Source organism: Lipotes vexillifer, unplaced genomic scaffold, assembly GCF_000442215.2.
Source record: "Lipotes vexillifer unplaced genomic scaffold, Lipotes_vexillifer_v1.1 scaffold16, whole genome shotgun sequence".
Taxonomy (NCBI): Eukaryota; Metazoa; Chordata; class Mammalia; order Artiodactyla; family Lipotidae; genus Lipotes; species Lipotes vexillifer.
Window position 1 is genome coordinate 909,240 of NW_006778983.1, and position 18,424 is coordinate 927,663.

The 18,424-nt window shown below is 37.9% G+C and overlaps 1 protein-coding gene across 1 annotated transcript in view; it reads right to left on the reverse strand.

Moving 5' to 3' along the window:
* Window positions 1–5,238: 5,238 nt before the first annotated feature.
* Window positions 5,239–18,424, reverse strand: part of PEX7 (peroxisomal biogenesis factor 7) — an 85,534-nt gene continuing 72,348 nt past the window's right edge. Inside the window, exon 10 of the mRNA XM_007452047.1 lies at window positions 5,239–5,721. Within this exon, the coding sequence (XP_007452109.1) occupies window positions 5,653–5,721 (69 nt within the window). The 3' untranslated portion in view covers window positions 5,239–5,652. The remainder of the gene's footprint in view (window positions 5,722–18,424) is intronic.

The following is an 18,424-nucleotide window of genomic DNA, read 5'->3' on the forward strand; positions in this document are numbered from 1 at the left end:
ATAAAAACTTGGAAAATTAATTTTTTAAAGACAGCATCAGCAAATAACACATTTCTACTTCTGGGGACTATTCCAATTAAAGGATGGTTGTCTTAAGCCATATTAAGTGAATATAAAGAATTGTCTGCACAGACCTAGTTTGGGAATGATTCATTTCTGCCAGCAATTATAATTGCTTCCATTTGTGATACTAACATTAGGTAAAAGATTTGGGGCTGATTCAGCTCTCTTACCCTTCTCATTTAGGCAAGAATATTTAGCTTAATGTTTGAAACCTACATTGGCATGAAACAGTACATTTTCTCCATTTTACTGCATATAATTTTTTCCATTAGGGCTTTCATTAAAAAAAAAAAAATTTAATACCATCTCCCACACCAGTTACTAGATAATCTCCTAAAAGAAAAATGGGAAATCTTCTAAGGAAAAATGGGAAAAATAAGAATACTATGTTTAGCAAGGTTAACTGAACATGAATGTAGATCTGAAGGTCAAAAAGCTATTTGACCTACTGGTATCAAGGGTCAAGACTCAACCTCCATTACCTTTGGAGCTACACAATAAATTCTGATGGCATTAAATAAATCCTTTAGTTCATTCATTCAACAAACATATACAGAGCTAGTATTTTGTACCAGGCAGTCTGTTAGCCACAGAGGATTCAAAGATGAGCACTCATCATCTTAGTCCTTAGGGATTCACAGGGGGAGGTGAGGCAACACAATGACACTCATGCAACAGTGGGGGCCTGTGGCAGAAACTGGAGAGTGCTGAGGAGGGCAATAGCATCACCTTGAGAAGGGTGTCCTAGAAGGCTTCCTGGGGAAGGAAATACGGTCTTATTTCATTATTTTAATTGTAAAAGTAATACATGCTCATTATAGTACATAAAAGGAAAACAGACTTTGTAAGTAATAAGTGAACATGCTGTCTTCAATATTCCCCACTCCCAGCCCCACTACACGGAGCTGGCTACTGTTGAGAGTTTGGCGTGAACCTTTCAGTTTTTCTTGTGCATATATGTATACATACATAATTCTCCCTTTAAAAAAATAAAATTAGGATATCATACACATTTGTCTATAAAAGCATATTGTGGTAACCAGCCTCCAAGAGAGCCCCCAGAGATGGCTGGCTTCCTCATATTTACACTCCTGTTAACCCCGCCCACGTTGTACAACAGTAGGTCTGAGTGACCAGTAGAATGCAGCAGAGGTGATGGCGTTACTCCTGAGATTAGTGTGCAGAAGACGGAGGCTTCCATCTTGAATTTTCTCTTTCTCTTGTATCATTCAGTCTGGAGGAAAGCCAGATGCCATGTCGTAGGGACACTCAGCCAGCCAGTGCAGGGTTCTACAGTGAGCATCTGAGGCCAGCTAACAATCACGTAAGTGACTTTGGAAGCTGACCCTTCAGCCCCAGTTGAGCTTCAGATGTCTGCAGACCTAGGTGACGGCTTAACTGCAATGTCATGAGAAAACCTAAGCCTAAGCCAAAACAATGCAGCTAAACTACTGGATTCCAAACCTCTAGAAACTGTAAGATAAATAAATGTTTGTTGCTTTAAGCTGCTAAGTTTTGGGGTGATTTGTTACACAGAAATAGATAATACACATATCAATAACAATCTGTTTTCCCATGTCAGCACAGACAGTTCTACCTTATTCTTTTAAATACTGTTCTATCATATAATCTTTCTTCTCCAGACAGGCGTCTAGGTTTTACCAAACACTGATGTAATGATTTGGAAATTTGTTCTTAGATACTTCTATAAGGATTTGGTAGGTACACGCAGGGAATCCTAGACCTGAAACTGCTGGGTCAATGGCTAATTTAAAACCTTTGTTGCCAAACTGCCTTCCAAAAAGGTGTATAATGGTACTTTCGCTTTAACCGATATTGGATATTATCAATATTTTAAATGTCTGCCAAACTAATAAGCAAAAAAAGTCTTTGTCATCAATGAGACAAAGTTCAACTAAGTATCCTTTTGCAGTATATTAAACATTTGTTTTCCTATTGATATCCTTTGTTGCTTTTATGTTTGGTTGTCTTAGTGATTTTAAAGAGCTCTTTATAAATTCTGGATATTAAATCATTTGTTACATATGCTGCAAATATATCCTTCCAATATGTCTTCTTTTAGCTTTACTAAGAGTGTGTTTTGCTATTTTAATTTTTGTGTGTTGTCAAACTTTTTCTTTAGTCATTTCACATGACTTTCAAATAAATGATGGGTAAGAATTTGCCAAGCCAAGAGCAGGGTAATCCAGGCACCTGGACTACCTTAAGCTAAGACAGAAATGAAAACCTGCATTATTTACACAGGGAGTTAGTGAGCACACTGGTGCTGCTGGAGCACAAAGTTCGTGACCATGTGGAGAGAAGCCATGCTGCAGAGAGCGGCAAGGGCTAGCCCCAGAGGACTTTGGCTGCTTGGTTAGTGAGCTTGAACTTTTTCCCGTAGACACTCCTATAAGCAGAGAAAAGGTTTACACTGAAATTGATGTAGTCAGATTGCATTTCAGATCAGCCTCCGGCAGCTGTGTTGAAGAGGATGGCTCCAAGGGTACAGAACTTGAAACAGACACATCATTTAGGACGCTGTTGTGATCATCCAGAGAAGCTAATGACGGCTTGAACTAGGGCAGTGATGTTTGGATTGAGGGGAAGAGACAGAATGGAGAAGTATTTAGGGTGTGAAAGGGATAGGACTTAGTGACCTACTTGATGTGCCTTGGACTGGAGAGGTGGGAATAAGGAAAGGAACAAGGATGGCATTTAGGTCTTTAGCTTGAGAGCCTGGGTGGACAGTACTGACAACAAATGAAAAAAGCATGTGCAGGAGTAGCCCATTTGGTGAGCAAAATGAATTTGGTTGAAAGAAAACGAGCGCAAAGGCTGAGGGAGACCCAAGTGGGGAAGGCAGGAGATTTGGGAGTAGTCAGTATGGAAGTCAAAAACATGTAAGTGGATTATCTCTTTCAAGAAGAGGCCAGTTAAGTAAGAAATTAATGAGTTCATTGCTGGAAGAGCCAAATTATAGCTAAGATATGCAGAGAACACTCACTGCCAAAGGCAGAAGGGACAGCTGGCTCTCAGCCTGGGTCTCCCTGGGGGTGATATACCTTAGGGTCACCCCAGACCCAGGGTCAGCTTCTTAGCGCTTTAGACTTGGAAACACAATTTTGCCAGTTTTCTCAGGAACGATCAGGATCTAGTCACCAGAGTGTCCCACAGCTTTACTATTTCTCAGTGGGCCAATTTCTGTTATTCCTAGGAAAAGGTGGCCACATGGCAGGACCAGATCCAGTCATAGCAGATTTCAAATTCCAGCTCCACATTTCCTGGCTGCTATGACTCCTGAGAGCCTTCGTTTCCTTGTCTGGAAAATGGGAGGGCTTCCTTGCAGGGACGTTATAAAGATTAAAGGGGATTAGATACAGAAAGCATCTCACGTAATGCCCAGATCACAGAAGATGTTCAGTGACCTGAGTTCCCCTTTCCTGCATCCACTCCTCAGTGCTGTGTTGTCACTGCAGGTGCAGGAGGAACTTGGGGAGGCAGGCAGGATGAAACCCAAGAACTCAGTTGCCAGGAGACAAATTCTAATTTTCCCAGCTAGAAGAATGACTGGTTGTCCTCTAAAGTCCAGAGGCTGCTCGGTTTGTGAATTACCAAGAATTCAAAAATCGTGTGCATTCCCTTCCAGGACACAATCCAGCTCCTTTTCCTCTAGTTTGCCAATCCTAGCTCAAGGAACTCACTGAAGAAATGTTCACCCACCCTCCTTCAGATTGAGAGACTCCAAGCACCTGAGTTAAGTATTATGAAGTTAGGGTTCTAAACATCTCTAACATCCCTGAAATAGAGGGAAAATAAATCAAGAGGGATATTAGTTTTTAAATCACAAGTATTTGTTTCAAATGATACATGGTAGGTTATTTTAATAAAATCTCTTGCATTCTAAAAGAAAAATAAGTAATTTCATTTCACTGTAAATATGATCTGGGTTAGGTATTTAAAAAGGTCTATTATAAATTCTGCCGATACAGAGAACATTCACTGTGAACCCACTTTTATTGAACTGCATGCAACACAGAACAGCTCTATGAACCAACCTAATCATCGTGACACATCGAAGGATGTGTTTGAGCAACTTGTTCCTTACAAGACATTCATGTAAAGCAGTGTCCTCTCTATGGGGGCCTCTTAAAAACAATTAGCACTGATTGGTCTAAGAACTGAAAAGAGTTATACTTTCTGTGAGACCATTCATTCATTTGACAAATATTCATTGAGCACTTTCTATGTGCCAGGCATGGTGCTAGGGCCAAGCCAGGGACTAGGACGAAGTCCTTGCCCTCAGGCCTTGGGCAGCATTGTGTACTTGACCAGACTTCCCATTTATGCTGCCAGTAGCAACTTACTAGGACATTAAGGCATATATTTTCAAGCCCACTCCTGGCTCCACTTTATGTCTCCTTTTTTTCTTGTGGTCTTGTTTTTGTGTTTTGTAAGCTGTCTTAATATTTTTTCTGTAACAAGTAAACAGGGAAATATGTAAATTAGACAATATACATATATTTACATTTATTTTTGTTCTGATTACTACAAATATATTTTGCTCTTTAAAGAAAATCTCAAAAACTTGTTAAAAATTTAATGACAATTTTTGCCATTTATAACACGCTTTATTTTAATATTATATAAAAACATAAGTGTTATGCAAAGTTGTCTATTCTACTAATTTTTCCCTTTTAACCTAATTTTTTATAGGTCATCACACCTAAAGGTTTTTCAAGACTTAGGGAGGTAGTAAGGAGGGTTTACAGCATTACTTAGGGCTTTCATCACTTAGTTTCAAGGGTAATTGCTTGAAACCTTGGTGGACCTAAGACTTTTTGCCCAGTGACAAATTTTTTAAAAATTTGATTGTAGAGAAATAGGAAGAGAGACACAGGGTCATGAGTACAATATCTAAAAATATTTGAATAAATGTAAAATACATGTAAGCTCTTAACTCTCTGCATCCATGTTCTTAAAGCATGACAGACACCAGTCCTTGAAAGAATCTCATTCATTCTGTGTATCAAGCACACAGTAGATGCTCAATAAATAACTGCTGAATAAATCAGTGATTATTAGAGCCCTGTTACTGAACCATAGGTATATCTATATTATACAGTGTTATATATATATACTATATTAGAAAAAGTAACCTTGTTGGGGGTGTCATAAAATCATAAATGATCAAGGGATACAGTTTATTGTGATTTTTATCAACAGCAGTGATTATATTTTCATCAAAAATGGCAAATTAAAAATGAAATATATCACTATCAATATAATCTATAGGTCTCTCATATTTTAATCCATTTTATACTAGAAAGGTTATATTTTAATAGATACTACAAGATATATCATAACTTCAATATTCCTTAGGATTTTAAGAAATATGGCTCATGTACCAGAGGCTTAAATAGTGAGCCAAAGTCTTTATCAGCTTCCTCAAACCTGATTCCAGAATAAATTTTTAAATTTTGAAATCTGAATAGTATATAAAAACATAAACTCTATGTTATCAATCATTTATTTCCTGTTAATCAGTTCTTCAGTCACATCCTTTGTTTCTGAGTAGAGTAGTTTATCTCAAGCAGGCATGGTAAGACAAATAGGATCATATATCTTTATTGTTTCATCCCAAGCACAGTCAGCCACCTGAAAACAAAAAGGAAACATAATCTACAAATGTTCAAAACTGGCAGAAAAGCCTAAGTCTTTTAGAGTGTAAGTAGATCATCCACCAGGGAACATCTCTTTAAATAGGAAGTACACAGGGACACGTTTTTGAAAAAAGGTCTATTTTCCCTTTTTAAGATACACTTTGGGGACTGGTTCCAATTGACTGAAGTTGCCTGTAAGGATTTCCTGCCAGAGCTACATAATTCCCTATAGGTCCTGAGATAAAGATACAGGTCCTGTTGAAAAGATACATTCCTAAACTGTGAACCAAGGCATCATACTAGCTATTGTGGGGATAAAAAAGGAGGTAAAGTATAGCTCTTGCCTTCAAAGAATGGCTCATTCAAAACCAAAAGTGGAAAGTGTTCTAATAGAGAGTCTCAGGGGAGGAACTCTTTGAATCCAACTGGGGCAGTGTCAGAAGATTTCACAAATGCTGTGGCATTCACACTGGCCCTCTTTAGGAGCAGACATGGGAGATACGGACATTCAAGTCCAAAAAGTCACATAAAAACATGAAGGGAAGATAGTTCATGGTGCTCAGGAACTGTGTGTTAAAAATTTGGTAAGTGGGGCTTCCCTGGTGGCGCAGTGGTTGAGCGTCGCCTGCTGATGCAGGGGACACGGGTTCGTGCCCCGATCCGGGAGGATCCCACATGCCGCGGAGCAACTAAGCCCGTGAGCCACAACTACTGAGCCTGTGCGTCTTGAGCCTGTGCTCCACAACGGGAGAGGCCGTGACAGTGAGCGGCCCACGCACCATGATGAAGAGTGGCCTTCACTCGCCGCAACTGGAGAAAGCCCTCGCACAGAAACGAAGACCCAACAAAAATCAATCATATTTCTGTATACTAGCAAGAAAAAAATTTTAAATTACAATCAAAACATTCATTTACAATAGCATCAAATAACAAAATACTTAGCAACACATTTGACAACAGATTGCAAAATGTCCACACTAAAACACGGCTGAGAGAAATTAAAGAAGGCCCAAATAAATGGAAAATATACCATGTTCATGGGTTCAGTATTTAAGAAGTTAATTCTCCCCCCAAATAATTTATAAATAATTCATAATCCCAGCAGGCTTTTTAATAGAAATGGAGAAAGTGATTTTTAAAGTTTAAGTAGAAAGGCAGAGGACCTAAAATAACCACAAAAATCTTGACAAAGAACAACAAAGTTATACTACTTACACTGTCTGACTCAAGACTTATCATAAAACTACAGTAATCAAGACAATGCAATACTGGAATAAGGATATACAAGTAGGTCAAAGGAACAGAACATACTCAGGAATAGACCCCACACCTGGACAGCTGCTTTTCAACAAATGTACCGAAACAATCCAACAGGGAAAGAAAAGTCTTTTCAACAAATGATGCTAGAACTGGATGTCCATATGGAAAAAAATGAACTCAACCCCAACTTCACACCATAAACAAAATTCATTTGAGATGGATGGCCCACAGACTGAAATATAAAAGCTAATGGTATTAAGCTTTTAGAAGATAACACAGGAGAATATAGTCTCAATCTGAAGGTAAGTAAAGATTTCTTAAACAGGAAGCAATAACCATAAAAATTAGATAACTCAGACTCAATCAAAAATAAAATTTTTGCTCATCAAAAGACACTGCTAAGAAACCAAATAAGCAAAACACAGAGTGGGAGAAAATGTTCACAAAACATATATCTGGTAAGGAACTTGTATCCACAATACATAAAGAACAACTATAACTCAATAATAAAAAGACAACACAAATAAAAAATTTTTTATTAACAGATAAAAAAAGATATATGAATGACCAATAAGCACATAAAAATATTCACCATCATTAGGCATTAAGGAAATGCAAATAAAAACCACCATGAGATACCACTACTTACTCATGAGAATGGCTAAAATTTTAATTTTAGATAGACAGTATCATATGTTAGCAGGGATGCAGAGCAGCTCTAACTCTCATACCTTGCTGGTATAACCACTCTTTGGAAAACTGCCCATTCCTTATAAAGTTAAAAATATACCTAGTGATTCCATTCCTAGAGGGGTTTCCAACAGAAATGAAAACATCTTCACAAAGCAATGTATGCAAGAACGTACACAGCAACTTCATTCACAATACCGCATAACTGGAAACAACCAAAAGACAGACAAAAGAATGGGTAACAAATTGTAGTAAATTCATGCAACAGAATGTTGCTAAGCAACACAATGGAGGGAACTACGGATGGGCACGACAACGTGGATGAATCCCACAGATAAGAAGTGGAGTGAAAGAAGCCAGAAACGAAAGAGTACATTCAGGAGATTCCATCATATAAGTTCTAAAAGAGGCAAAACTAATCTAAGATGAAAAAAAAAAAAATTAGGGCTTTGGTTTGTTTTGTCTTTTCAGCTGGAGGGAGGGATGGGGCTAGGGAAAGTCTGGAAAGGGGTACAAGGGAATTTTGGAGGAAGATGCAAATGTTTTGTATTGAGATGGGATGTAGATTACACAAGAGTATCTGTCAAAAACCTATATCTAAGATTTGTACATTTCACTGTACGTAAATGATACCTAAAAATAGTAAGAATAATAATGACAACAACAATAATAGCAATAATAATAATAATGGATGAGAAGTGGGACATGAGTAGAGGAATAAACAAAACAAGAATGTTGATAATTGTTGAAGCTGGATAATGTAAGTGCATTATGCTATTGTCTGCTTTCTATACATTTGAAATTTTCCACAATAAAATAAGAAAATAAAAAATGTAGATAGTAACATGAAGGATGAAGTAGCAGGAGAGGGAACTGACCAAAGTTATTTGCACTGTATTTCCCGTCCTTTAATGGTTGCAAAGGCTGAAAGTTATATAAGGGAACTCACAGTCCTGGTCAATCTAATTACCTGGCTGTCACTATAGAATACAGGAACTGCTCAGATTAATCAGAACATATTAACTCCTTATCATTCATTAACAATATCTCAGATCAGAATCCAAGCTAGAGAAAGCATTAGAGACCTTTCAAACATTTTTTATTTAAGCATTAAAAACCAGACTCTTCAAGATTTGGTTGCTACCCACTTCTTTTATTCTCACTGCACCAGGCTCACACACTCAAATCTTCGCATCTTGTTCATGTCTCTGTGCTCTTATCCTCTCACTGATTCCCTCCCCTGAATAACCTCTTTCTCCTTCCCTTTCCCTCTGCCCCTAACCTTGTTTTGCCTGGAGATGACACCTCTTTTGGGAAGAATCCGTTTAAGCATTACCTCCTCTGTGAAGTCATTCACTGTACTTATAATAATCAGCTGTGCTTATTTATTGACACATGTGTCTTCAGCTCTTTGAGGGCATGGACCATGTCATGGCCCATGTCATAACAATGACACAATGAAGATTAGCTCAAAGAATGTATTTTATAGATTAAGATTGCAGAGATTAACTTTTTCTCATAACCACACTAGAGCAGCAGAGTTGGAACCAGAACTTAAATCTGTTGAGTCTGTCCACTGAAAATAGTGCCTCACAAAAAGGCCAGCTGACACTCATCATCTGCCTAATCCTGCAATTGTAAATTTTTATACCACGGAATACAAAGATCATTATACAAATTTATCCGTCTCATCTATGTATATTTTTTTCCAAGTGCTGGGCCTTTCTGTATGTTAAGTGTCAACTATTATGGAAAAGAGAATCAGAGAAATGAGACTTAAGCTTCTAATATAAGGTATCTGTAAATTACCTTTTGAATCCCTATTTAGCACCCTTCAATCCAGCTTCTTAATTACTCTGAACTTATAACTAACAGATGTCAAGGCCACTGAATCAGCAAATGTTCATAATTCTGTACTACATTAATTGGTAATATGAGAAAGACCGAAAACTGCAATGATACAGAATTATGAATAGATTGACTCAAATTAATGTAAACACTATTTCTCCATTAACTAATTAATTAAACCCCATCTAGTGCTATAAGTTTGAAAAAGCTAACAATTAAAAAAATAATAATAAGGTAAGAAGCACTTTAGTAAACTAACAATGCAGCTCCAGATTCTCTAAGGAAGGCACTGTAGAGACTTCCTGGTAAAGAAAGGTGACCGTGTGGTTGCTGTGGGTCTCGGGTTAGGGGGCACTCATTAATTACCATCACCACCCCAATGGCCTTAAAGGCATTCTATAACTTAGGGTAAACATGGGGCTTTTTCTTTCTCTTTCTTTTTTTTAAATTTTATTTATTTATTTATTTTTGGCTGTGTTGTGTCTTCGTTTCTATGCGTGAGCTTTCTCTAGTTGTGGCGAGCGGGGTCCACTCTTCATCGCGGTGCACGGGCCTCTCACTGTCACGGCCTCTCTTGTTGCGGAGCACAAGCTCCAGATGCGCAGGCTCAGTAGTTGTGGCTCACAGGCCTAGTTGCTCCACGGCATGTGGGATCTTCCCGGACCAGGGCTCAAACCCGTGTCCCCTGCATTGGCAGGCAGATTCTCAACCACTGCACCACCAGGGAAGCCCCTGGGGCTTTTTCTTAATTTCCCATACTACCTATCTGAGGCCAGCCTAAAAGACATGTAAAAAAAAAAAAGACTGCTAAAAATAAGGGTTAACAAAAAGACCAAAAAATAAAAAAACAGATGACATGATAATAAAAAATCTGCTTTACTGGATGAGATCCACTCATTGCTTTAGCTTGTCAAACACAGCAAGGAATCTTTCTCAGGTCCCATCCTGCTTCTCCACAAACAAGCCATCTTTCCCTCCCATCCCCGGGAATGCACTCCTGCCATGAAGACTCCTTCAAGGCCAGAGTCAGCATAGAGAATGAGAAGACGATAACAGGATATCTCCTTCCTCATCTACCGAAGATCCTCTTTCTCCGTTTCAGTCTCCTATATGAGGACTCATTTCTTTGCTCCTTACCTTGCTGTCAGGAAAAACTGTGAAAGATTGCAATCAGCAAAAGGATTGCTAGGTGTTCTTTCAGCAGAATGCTGGCATTGTCCTAGAGCCCCACAGGGTTACCTGATTCTATAGGGGTCTATGCCTTCCAATGTCTTTGACTGGATTATTTTACAACTCTAAAGTTATAGAAAACTGATAGTAATCAAATGATTCTCAGCCATTAAAATTGCAAATGAAGGTTGTCCTGTGGAGATGCAACTGATGCCTCATCCTGTCTCCCAAGAGATGATTCTAATCATTAAATGTTACTGCCTTATAGATACTGACCGGTTCCGCACCTATTAGTAAATTCATTTTCACATTCAGCAATTGCCTATATGTGTTTTTTCTTCGGCTCCTTTGAGCTAGTTTTAAAATCCTTCACAAGTTACATAAGGTCTTTGACACATGTTCACACTATATTTGTATGAGATCCATGACTGCCGTTTTGAAAATTATCCTTTAACATGGCCACAGAAAAGCCATTTCATTAAAAGAACACACATGAAATGGGGATAAGGGGCCAATAATTATACTAGGAAAAAGAGGCTAAGAATAACTGCTAAAATGGGGTATGAAATTGAGCTCTATCTCCACCTTCTGACAGCAAAGCTGACAAATGCAAACAATAATGTAAGATAAGCAAATAGCATAATAAATTTACCAGTTCATCAGGGGAGATAAAGTTTTTTCTAGAACTTGACTATAAGAGAAATATATAATAATATACCTCCACTACAAAAAGCATTCAATACCAAAAGAGTGGATTTACAAGAGATACAAGTCATTCTTCACATGGCTGTTTTTAAAATAAACATCTCAACCCTCAATTGAGACAAAAGCATACTATTAAACTGTAGTTTCCTAGAGGCATTTCTATTGGGCAGTAGTTCTCAAGCTTTGGCATGCATTAGAATCACCTGGAGGGCTTGGTAAGACAGATGACTGCCATCCTCATAGCACTGGTCCTCAAGGTGTGGTCCTGGGAGCAGCTTCATTGGTACCACCTAGGGCTGATCTACAGCCTGGGGTCTTTAAACCAGGGTCCACAGATGGGCTTCAGAAAGTCCACAATGCAATATTCTGTGGGTATATACATTTTGAGGGGAGGGGAGAGAAAATCAATCATTTCCTTCAGAGTCTCAACCCCTGGCCCCCCAAAAGTTAATCCAGAGCATTCACCAGCTGAGTATTATAAATACGTAGGGAAGATTCTAATATGCAGCCAGAAATGAGCACCTCTAATATAGAACCCCTGATATACAGTCCTCCCTTAGTATCTGTAGGGGACTGGTTCCAGGACCCCAACACACACCAAAATCCATGGATGCTATAGCTCCTTATATAAAATACTGTAGTATTTGCATGTAACCTATATACATTCTTCCATATACTTTTAAATCATCTCTAGATTACTTATAATGTCTAATACAATGTAAATGCCATGTATATAGTTGTAAATACAATGTAAACACTGCAGAAATAGTTGACAGTGTGTGGCAAATCAAGTTTTGTTCTTTGGAACTTTCTGGAATTTTTTTCCCCTAATATTCAATCCGCAGTTGGTTAAATGTGTGGATGGGGAACCCGTGGGTACAGAAGGCTGACTGTATATCAATTAACAGGACTTTTGTCCTGTGCACTAACCTGGACTTCTTTGGGAGTACTTTATGTGCAGGAATTTTTTGTTGTTGACGAAAAAGAAATTTAGCATTATTCAAATAATCTTCTAAAGGAAAATTTCTCTTCCTTTCTTGAGGAGAAAGAAGAGGTTAATTTGCCACTAATACAATGGAAAACACCTTGTGCCATATTTTCACATTTTTATTTAGAATCTAAGCTTCAAATCTGGTAGGTTGATATGTGGTAGGAAGACCGTGAATTGGGAGGAGGACTAAGAAAGAAGAAACATGACTGAACTATCTTTAAAGAAAAACACTAGTCCTACCCGAAGGGTTCTTAACCAAAAGTTTACATAGCTTCCCGATATTATTCTATTGATACGTAAGCAAGTATCCAGAATTTCTACTTAAACGCATTAGAAAATTTTATTACCCATTTAAACTATGGTTAATAACAATATTTTTATTTTACTCATTTTATTTTAGATTTGTACCCTGGTGAGCTCTAAACGGGCTAAAACCCACAGGGCCAAATTAAGGAAATACAGATTTTAAAAAAATCTGTTCTAAAGGGAACAAATGGAGCAAAATCTTTCAGGCTCAGAGCTGAGCACATTACCACACTTGCACAATCAATTAGGCTCTATGCTTTATGACAACTAAGAAGAAAGTGACAGTACTCTGGGCAATATAGCTTCTGTTTTCTAACAACATTCACATATGGATGTAAACACTTTTGTACAACTAAACCTAAACAGAATCTTTTTAGAGTCAGTGATTACATGTCTTGAGCGAATCTGTATTCCTTGTGTTTTTTATATAATAAACCTTTAATAAATGCTTGTTGAATAAATGAATGAATGAATGAATCCATGTATGCGCAGTGATTTTCCTCTTCCAAATATTTTCCTGAGTAGAGCCTCAAACATGGTAACGAGCACCTAATCAGGTGTGAGGTCAGAGATCTGGGTAAAGGCGAAAAGTTTTATAGGATTTGGGGGATAAATGGAATTTCTGAGCACCATGAATACAGGTATACCTCGTCTTATCGTGATTCGCTTTATTGTACTTTGAAGATACTGTGTTTTTTATAAATTGAAGGTGGCAACCCTGCATCAAGCAAGTCTACTGACACCATTTTTCTAACATTTGCTCACTTTGTGTGTGTCACATTTTGGTAATTCTTGCAATATTTCAAGTGTTTTCATTATTACTATATTTGTTATGGTCATCTGTGATCAGTGATCTTTGACATTCCTATTGTAATTGTTTTGGGGTGCCACGGCTGTGCCTATACGAGACAACAAACTTCATCAATAAATGTTGTTTGTGCTCTGACTGCTCCACCAACTGGCCATCTGCCCCATCTCGCTCCCTCTCCTCAGGCCTCTCTACTCCCCAAGACAGGTCAATTAACAACCCTACAATGGCCTCTAAGTGTCCAAGTGAAAGGAAAACTCGCATGTCTCTAACTTTAAACCAAAAGCTAGAAATGATTAAGCTTAGTAAGGAAGGCGTGTCAAAAGCCAAGACAGGGCTTCCCTGGTGGCGCAGTGGTTGGGAGTCCGCCTGCCGATGCAGGGGACGCGGGTTCGCGCTCCAGTCCGGGAGGATCCCACGTGCTGCAGAGCGGCTGGGCCCGTGAGCCACGGCCGCTAAGCCTGCGCGTCCAGAGCCTGTGCTCCACAACGGGAGAGGCCACAACAGTGAGAGGCCCGCATACCGAAAAAAAAAAAAAAAAAAAAACCAAGACAGGCCAAAAACCAGGCCTCTTTCAGCAGTTAGCCAAGCTGTGAATGCAAAAAAAAGAGTTCTTGAAGGAAATTAAAAGTGCTACTCCAGTGAGCACACGAATGATAAGGAAGCGAAACAGCTTTATTGCTGACATGGAGAAAGTTTTAGTGGTCTAGGTAGAAGATCAAACCAGTCACAACATTCCCTTAAGCCAAAGCCTAATCCAGAGCAAGGCCCTAACTCTCTTCAGTTCTATGAAGAAATGAAAGAGGTGAGGAAGTTGCAGAAGAGAAATTTGGAGGAGCAAAGGTTGGTTTACGAGGTTTAGGAAAAGAAGCCCTCTCCATAACATAAAAGTTGAAGCAGAGGGTGTTGATACAGAAGCTACAGCAAGTTAATCCAGAAGATCAAACTAAGATAATGATAACCACAGACTCCCAATGTTTAGACTACTAAACAGGCTACTTTTGGAAGAAGATGCCATCTTGGACTTTTATAGCTCAAGAAGAGAAGTCAATACCTGGCTTCAAAGCTTCAAAGGACAGACTGACTCTCTCATCAGGGGCTAATGTAGCTGGTGACTCTAAGTTGAAGCCAATGCTCATTTACCATACTGAAAATCCTAGGGCCCTTAAGAATTATGTTAAATTGACTCTGCCTGTTTTCCAGAAATGGAACAACAAAGCCTGGATGACAGCACCTCTGCTTACAAAATGGTTTGCTGAATATTTTAGGCCCACTGTTGAAAACTACTACTCAGAAAAAAGATTCCTTTCAAAATATTACTGCTCATTGGCAATGCACTTTGGCCACCCAAGAGCTTTGATGGAGATGTACAATAGATTAATGTTGTTTTCATGCCTAACACAGCATCCATTCTGCAGCTCATGGACCAAAGAGTAATTTTGACTTCTAAGTCTTATTATTTAAGAAGAACATTCCATAAGGCTACCATAGATAGTGACTCTTCTGATAGATCTGGGCAAAGTCAACTGAAAACATTCTGGAAAGGATTCACTATTCCAGATGCCATTAAGAACATCCATGACTCATGGTCAAACTATCATCAAGAACAGGAATGTGGAAGAAGCTGATTCCAGCCCTCATGGATGACTTTGAGGGGTTGAAGACTTCAGTGGAGGACGTATCTGCAGATGTGGTGGAAACAGCAAGAGAGCTAGAATTAGAAGTGGAGCCTGATTGAATTGTGATTCAATTGAATGAACTGCTGCAATTTCATGATAAAACTTTAACAGATGAGGAGTTGCTTCTTATGGATAAGCAAAGAAAGTGATTTCTTGAGATGGAATCTATTCCTGGTTGAAGATGCTGTGAAGACTGTTGAAATGACAACAAAGGATCTAGAATATTATATACACTTAGTTGACAAAGCAGCAGCAGGGTTTAAAAGGATTGACTCCAATTTTGAAAGAAGTTCTACTGTGGGTAAAAATGCTATCCAACAGCATTACATAGTATAAGAAGTTGTTTGTAAAAGGAAGAGTCAATCAATATGGCAAATTTCACTGCTACCTTATTTACGAAATTGTCACGGCCACCCCAGCCTTCAGCAGCCGTCACCACTGAGACAAGACCCTCCACCAGCAAAAAGATTACAACTCACTGAAGGCACAGATGATGGTTGGCATTTTTTAGCAATACAGTATTTTTAAAATTAATGTATGTACTTCTTTTTAGACCTAATGCTATTGCACACTTAACAGATTACAATAGAGGGTAAACATAACTTTTATATGCACCAGGAAACCAAAAAATTTGTGTGACTCACTTTATTGAGATATTCGCTTTATTGTGGTGGTCTGGAACCGTACCTGCAATATCTCCGAGGTCTGCCTGTATTAATTAGAGGTTTCATAGGGAGCTTTCTTTTATGTCCCAGGAGCTGTTAGTAAAATACTCCTCTGCACTACGAAGCTATCTAAAATATAATACACATATACATATATACTTATATTCATCCATTTATTCAACAAATATTTGCTGAGCACCTCTTCTGTGTCAGAAGTATGCTGGAGATATTACAGTAAACAAGATGGTCCTCGTCTCTGTCCCCACAGATCTGGAGTCCAGCAGAGAGATGAGTAAGTAAATAGATACCTACAGTGCAGAGTGATGTGAACAATGATAGAGGAATGACAGGGTCTAGTAGAAATAGGAAAAGGGTCACTATAACCAAATGTGAGGAAAGTGGATGCTTTCAGGAGGACATATTATCTAAGCTGTGGCTTAAAGAAGTATGCCTAAGCCAGAGAGCCTTTGTTTGAGGGGCAGGGATACAATGGAGAGAAGGAAAGTGTTCTAGGCAGTGGAATAAATAAGAATAAATGAAGATCAGAGAAAGAAAATACCATAGGATATCACTTACATGTGGAGACTAAAAAATACTACAAATGGGTATACATGCAAAATAGAAACAGACTCACAGATATAGAAAACAAACTTATGGTTACCAAAGGGAAGAGGGAAGAGAGGAGGGACACATTTGGAGTATGGGATTAACAGATACAAGCTACTACATATCAAACAGATAAACAACAAGGACATACTGTACAGCACAGGGAATTATACCCATTATCTTATAATAACCTGTAATGGAATACAATCTGCCAAACTACTGAACCACTATGCTGTACACCTGAAACTAACACAATTTTGTAAACCAACTATACTTCAACAACAAAAAAAGAAAAAATGAAAGACTACAAGTTCTAGCTTAAAGGTAACTAAATTGCATTATAAGTCCTCTAATGAAACTCTTAATCTTTTGAGAGAGGCTTTTTTCTGGCTCCTGTCTGACTCCCGTCTAGGGTTTCTTGAAGGCTGGCTGCCAAGGCCTATCTTGTGTGACCCTCTCCCCTTGCGGTGACTGTGCATGTGGACACCACAGGGTAGGAGCCTCCAGTCTCTACATCGTCTGCAAGGATATTCAAATGGAAAATTTATTTCTTAACCTGCAAGCCCCCACTGCAGTACATTTCACCCCCATCTCCTCTAAGTTTCCTTTAATTTGAGATCAAAACGCAAACCTTTTCAATAAAACTCAAAATGAAAATTATCGACATTACAGGAAAAATCGTTTGTCAAAAAGTTTTATACTTCTTTGTTTAGGGTAAAGTTTGAAGACAGGATCAGTCTTTTTCATTATTGTTTTTAAAAGCTGCTATTTCCTAGGGTAGTGGAAAATAATTAATAGGGTAAGAGTCCATATAACTTCTATTTTTAGTTATTTCAATTTTACTTTGAACAGCACAATAGATATTTCTAAGTTTTAAGAATAAGCACACTAACTAAAAATATGAATTTCTTGCTACTACCCTAATATGTTAATTTCTTTAAAACATATAATGAAACATTCCTGAAAAACTGAATAGAAATTTATTATCTATCACTATAGCCCATTAATTTCTGAATACAGCTATAGCATATACATCATGACATTGTTATACATGGAATGCTTGAGAGCAACTGTATTAAACAAATATTTTACCATTTCCTATGTGCAAAGTATTGGGCTAAGTTCTACAGTAGACCCAAGGGTATTAAAGAAACAAATCCAGTCAATAAGGAGTTTATAATAAAAATTTATCACTGATGGATCAAATAAGACTTGTTATAAAACATCCTCAATAATAATGATCCTATAAATGTAAATTCTGGAAAAGGAAACATTATAATGAAAATATCAGACTTTAAATACATGTATAATTTAGAAAATGAATTTATATTCCTTAATTTATCAATTTTCTCCATTTTATTAAAATGTTTACACATGCCACTGATAAGGTAACTTACTTCAAATGATTTAATATGGCTGTTAATATAACAAAGAAGCCCTACAGACCCATTAAGAGATTTACTTTATTGACAAGTTTTCCATTTCCTATTTATCCTTATACTCCTTTCTCTCAATTTTGTGGACAATTGCTTTTGCCCTTGGGAAACTTGTTCAAACTACTATAATTATCTGTATGACACATGACCTCTTTAGCAAAAATGAACAAGAAAAATAAGCAGAGGGATGTAAAGAGAACGAAAGAAATCACAGTCAACTCTAAATTTTGAAAAAGCAGCCCAGACATTATGTTGCAATGTATTAAATAACGGGCTAAAGAAAATACATCTTATTTACTCAACCAGCTTCCGGAAGGAAGTGACTACAGAGAAGAACATGGTTTATTATGTTAATCAGTATGGAGTTTAAGTAAAAGTAACGAAAGTGTTGACTAACATGCTAAAAAAAGGTCTTTTCATTCATTCATTGAACATTTATTTAGTACATACATATCAGGGAGTTTGCATAAATTCACTACGTAACTCCTGACACATGGCTGGCACTCGAATATTTACTGAAGAAAAAAAAGAGAA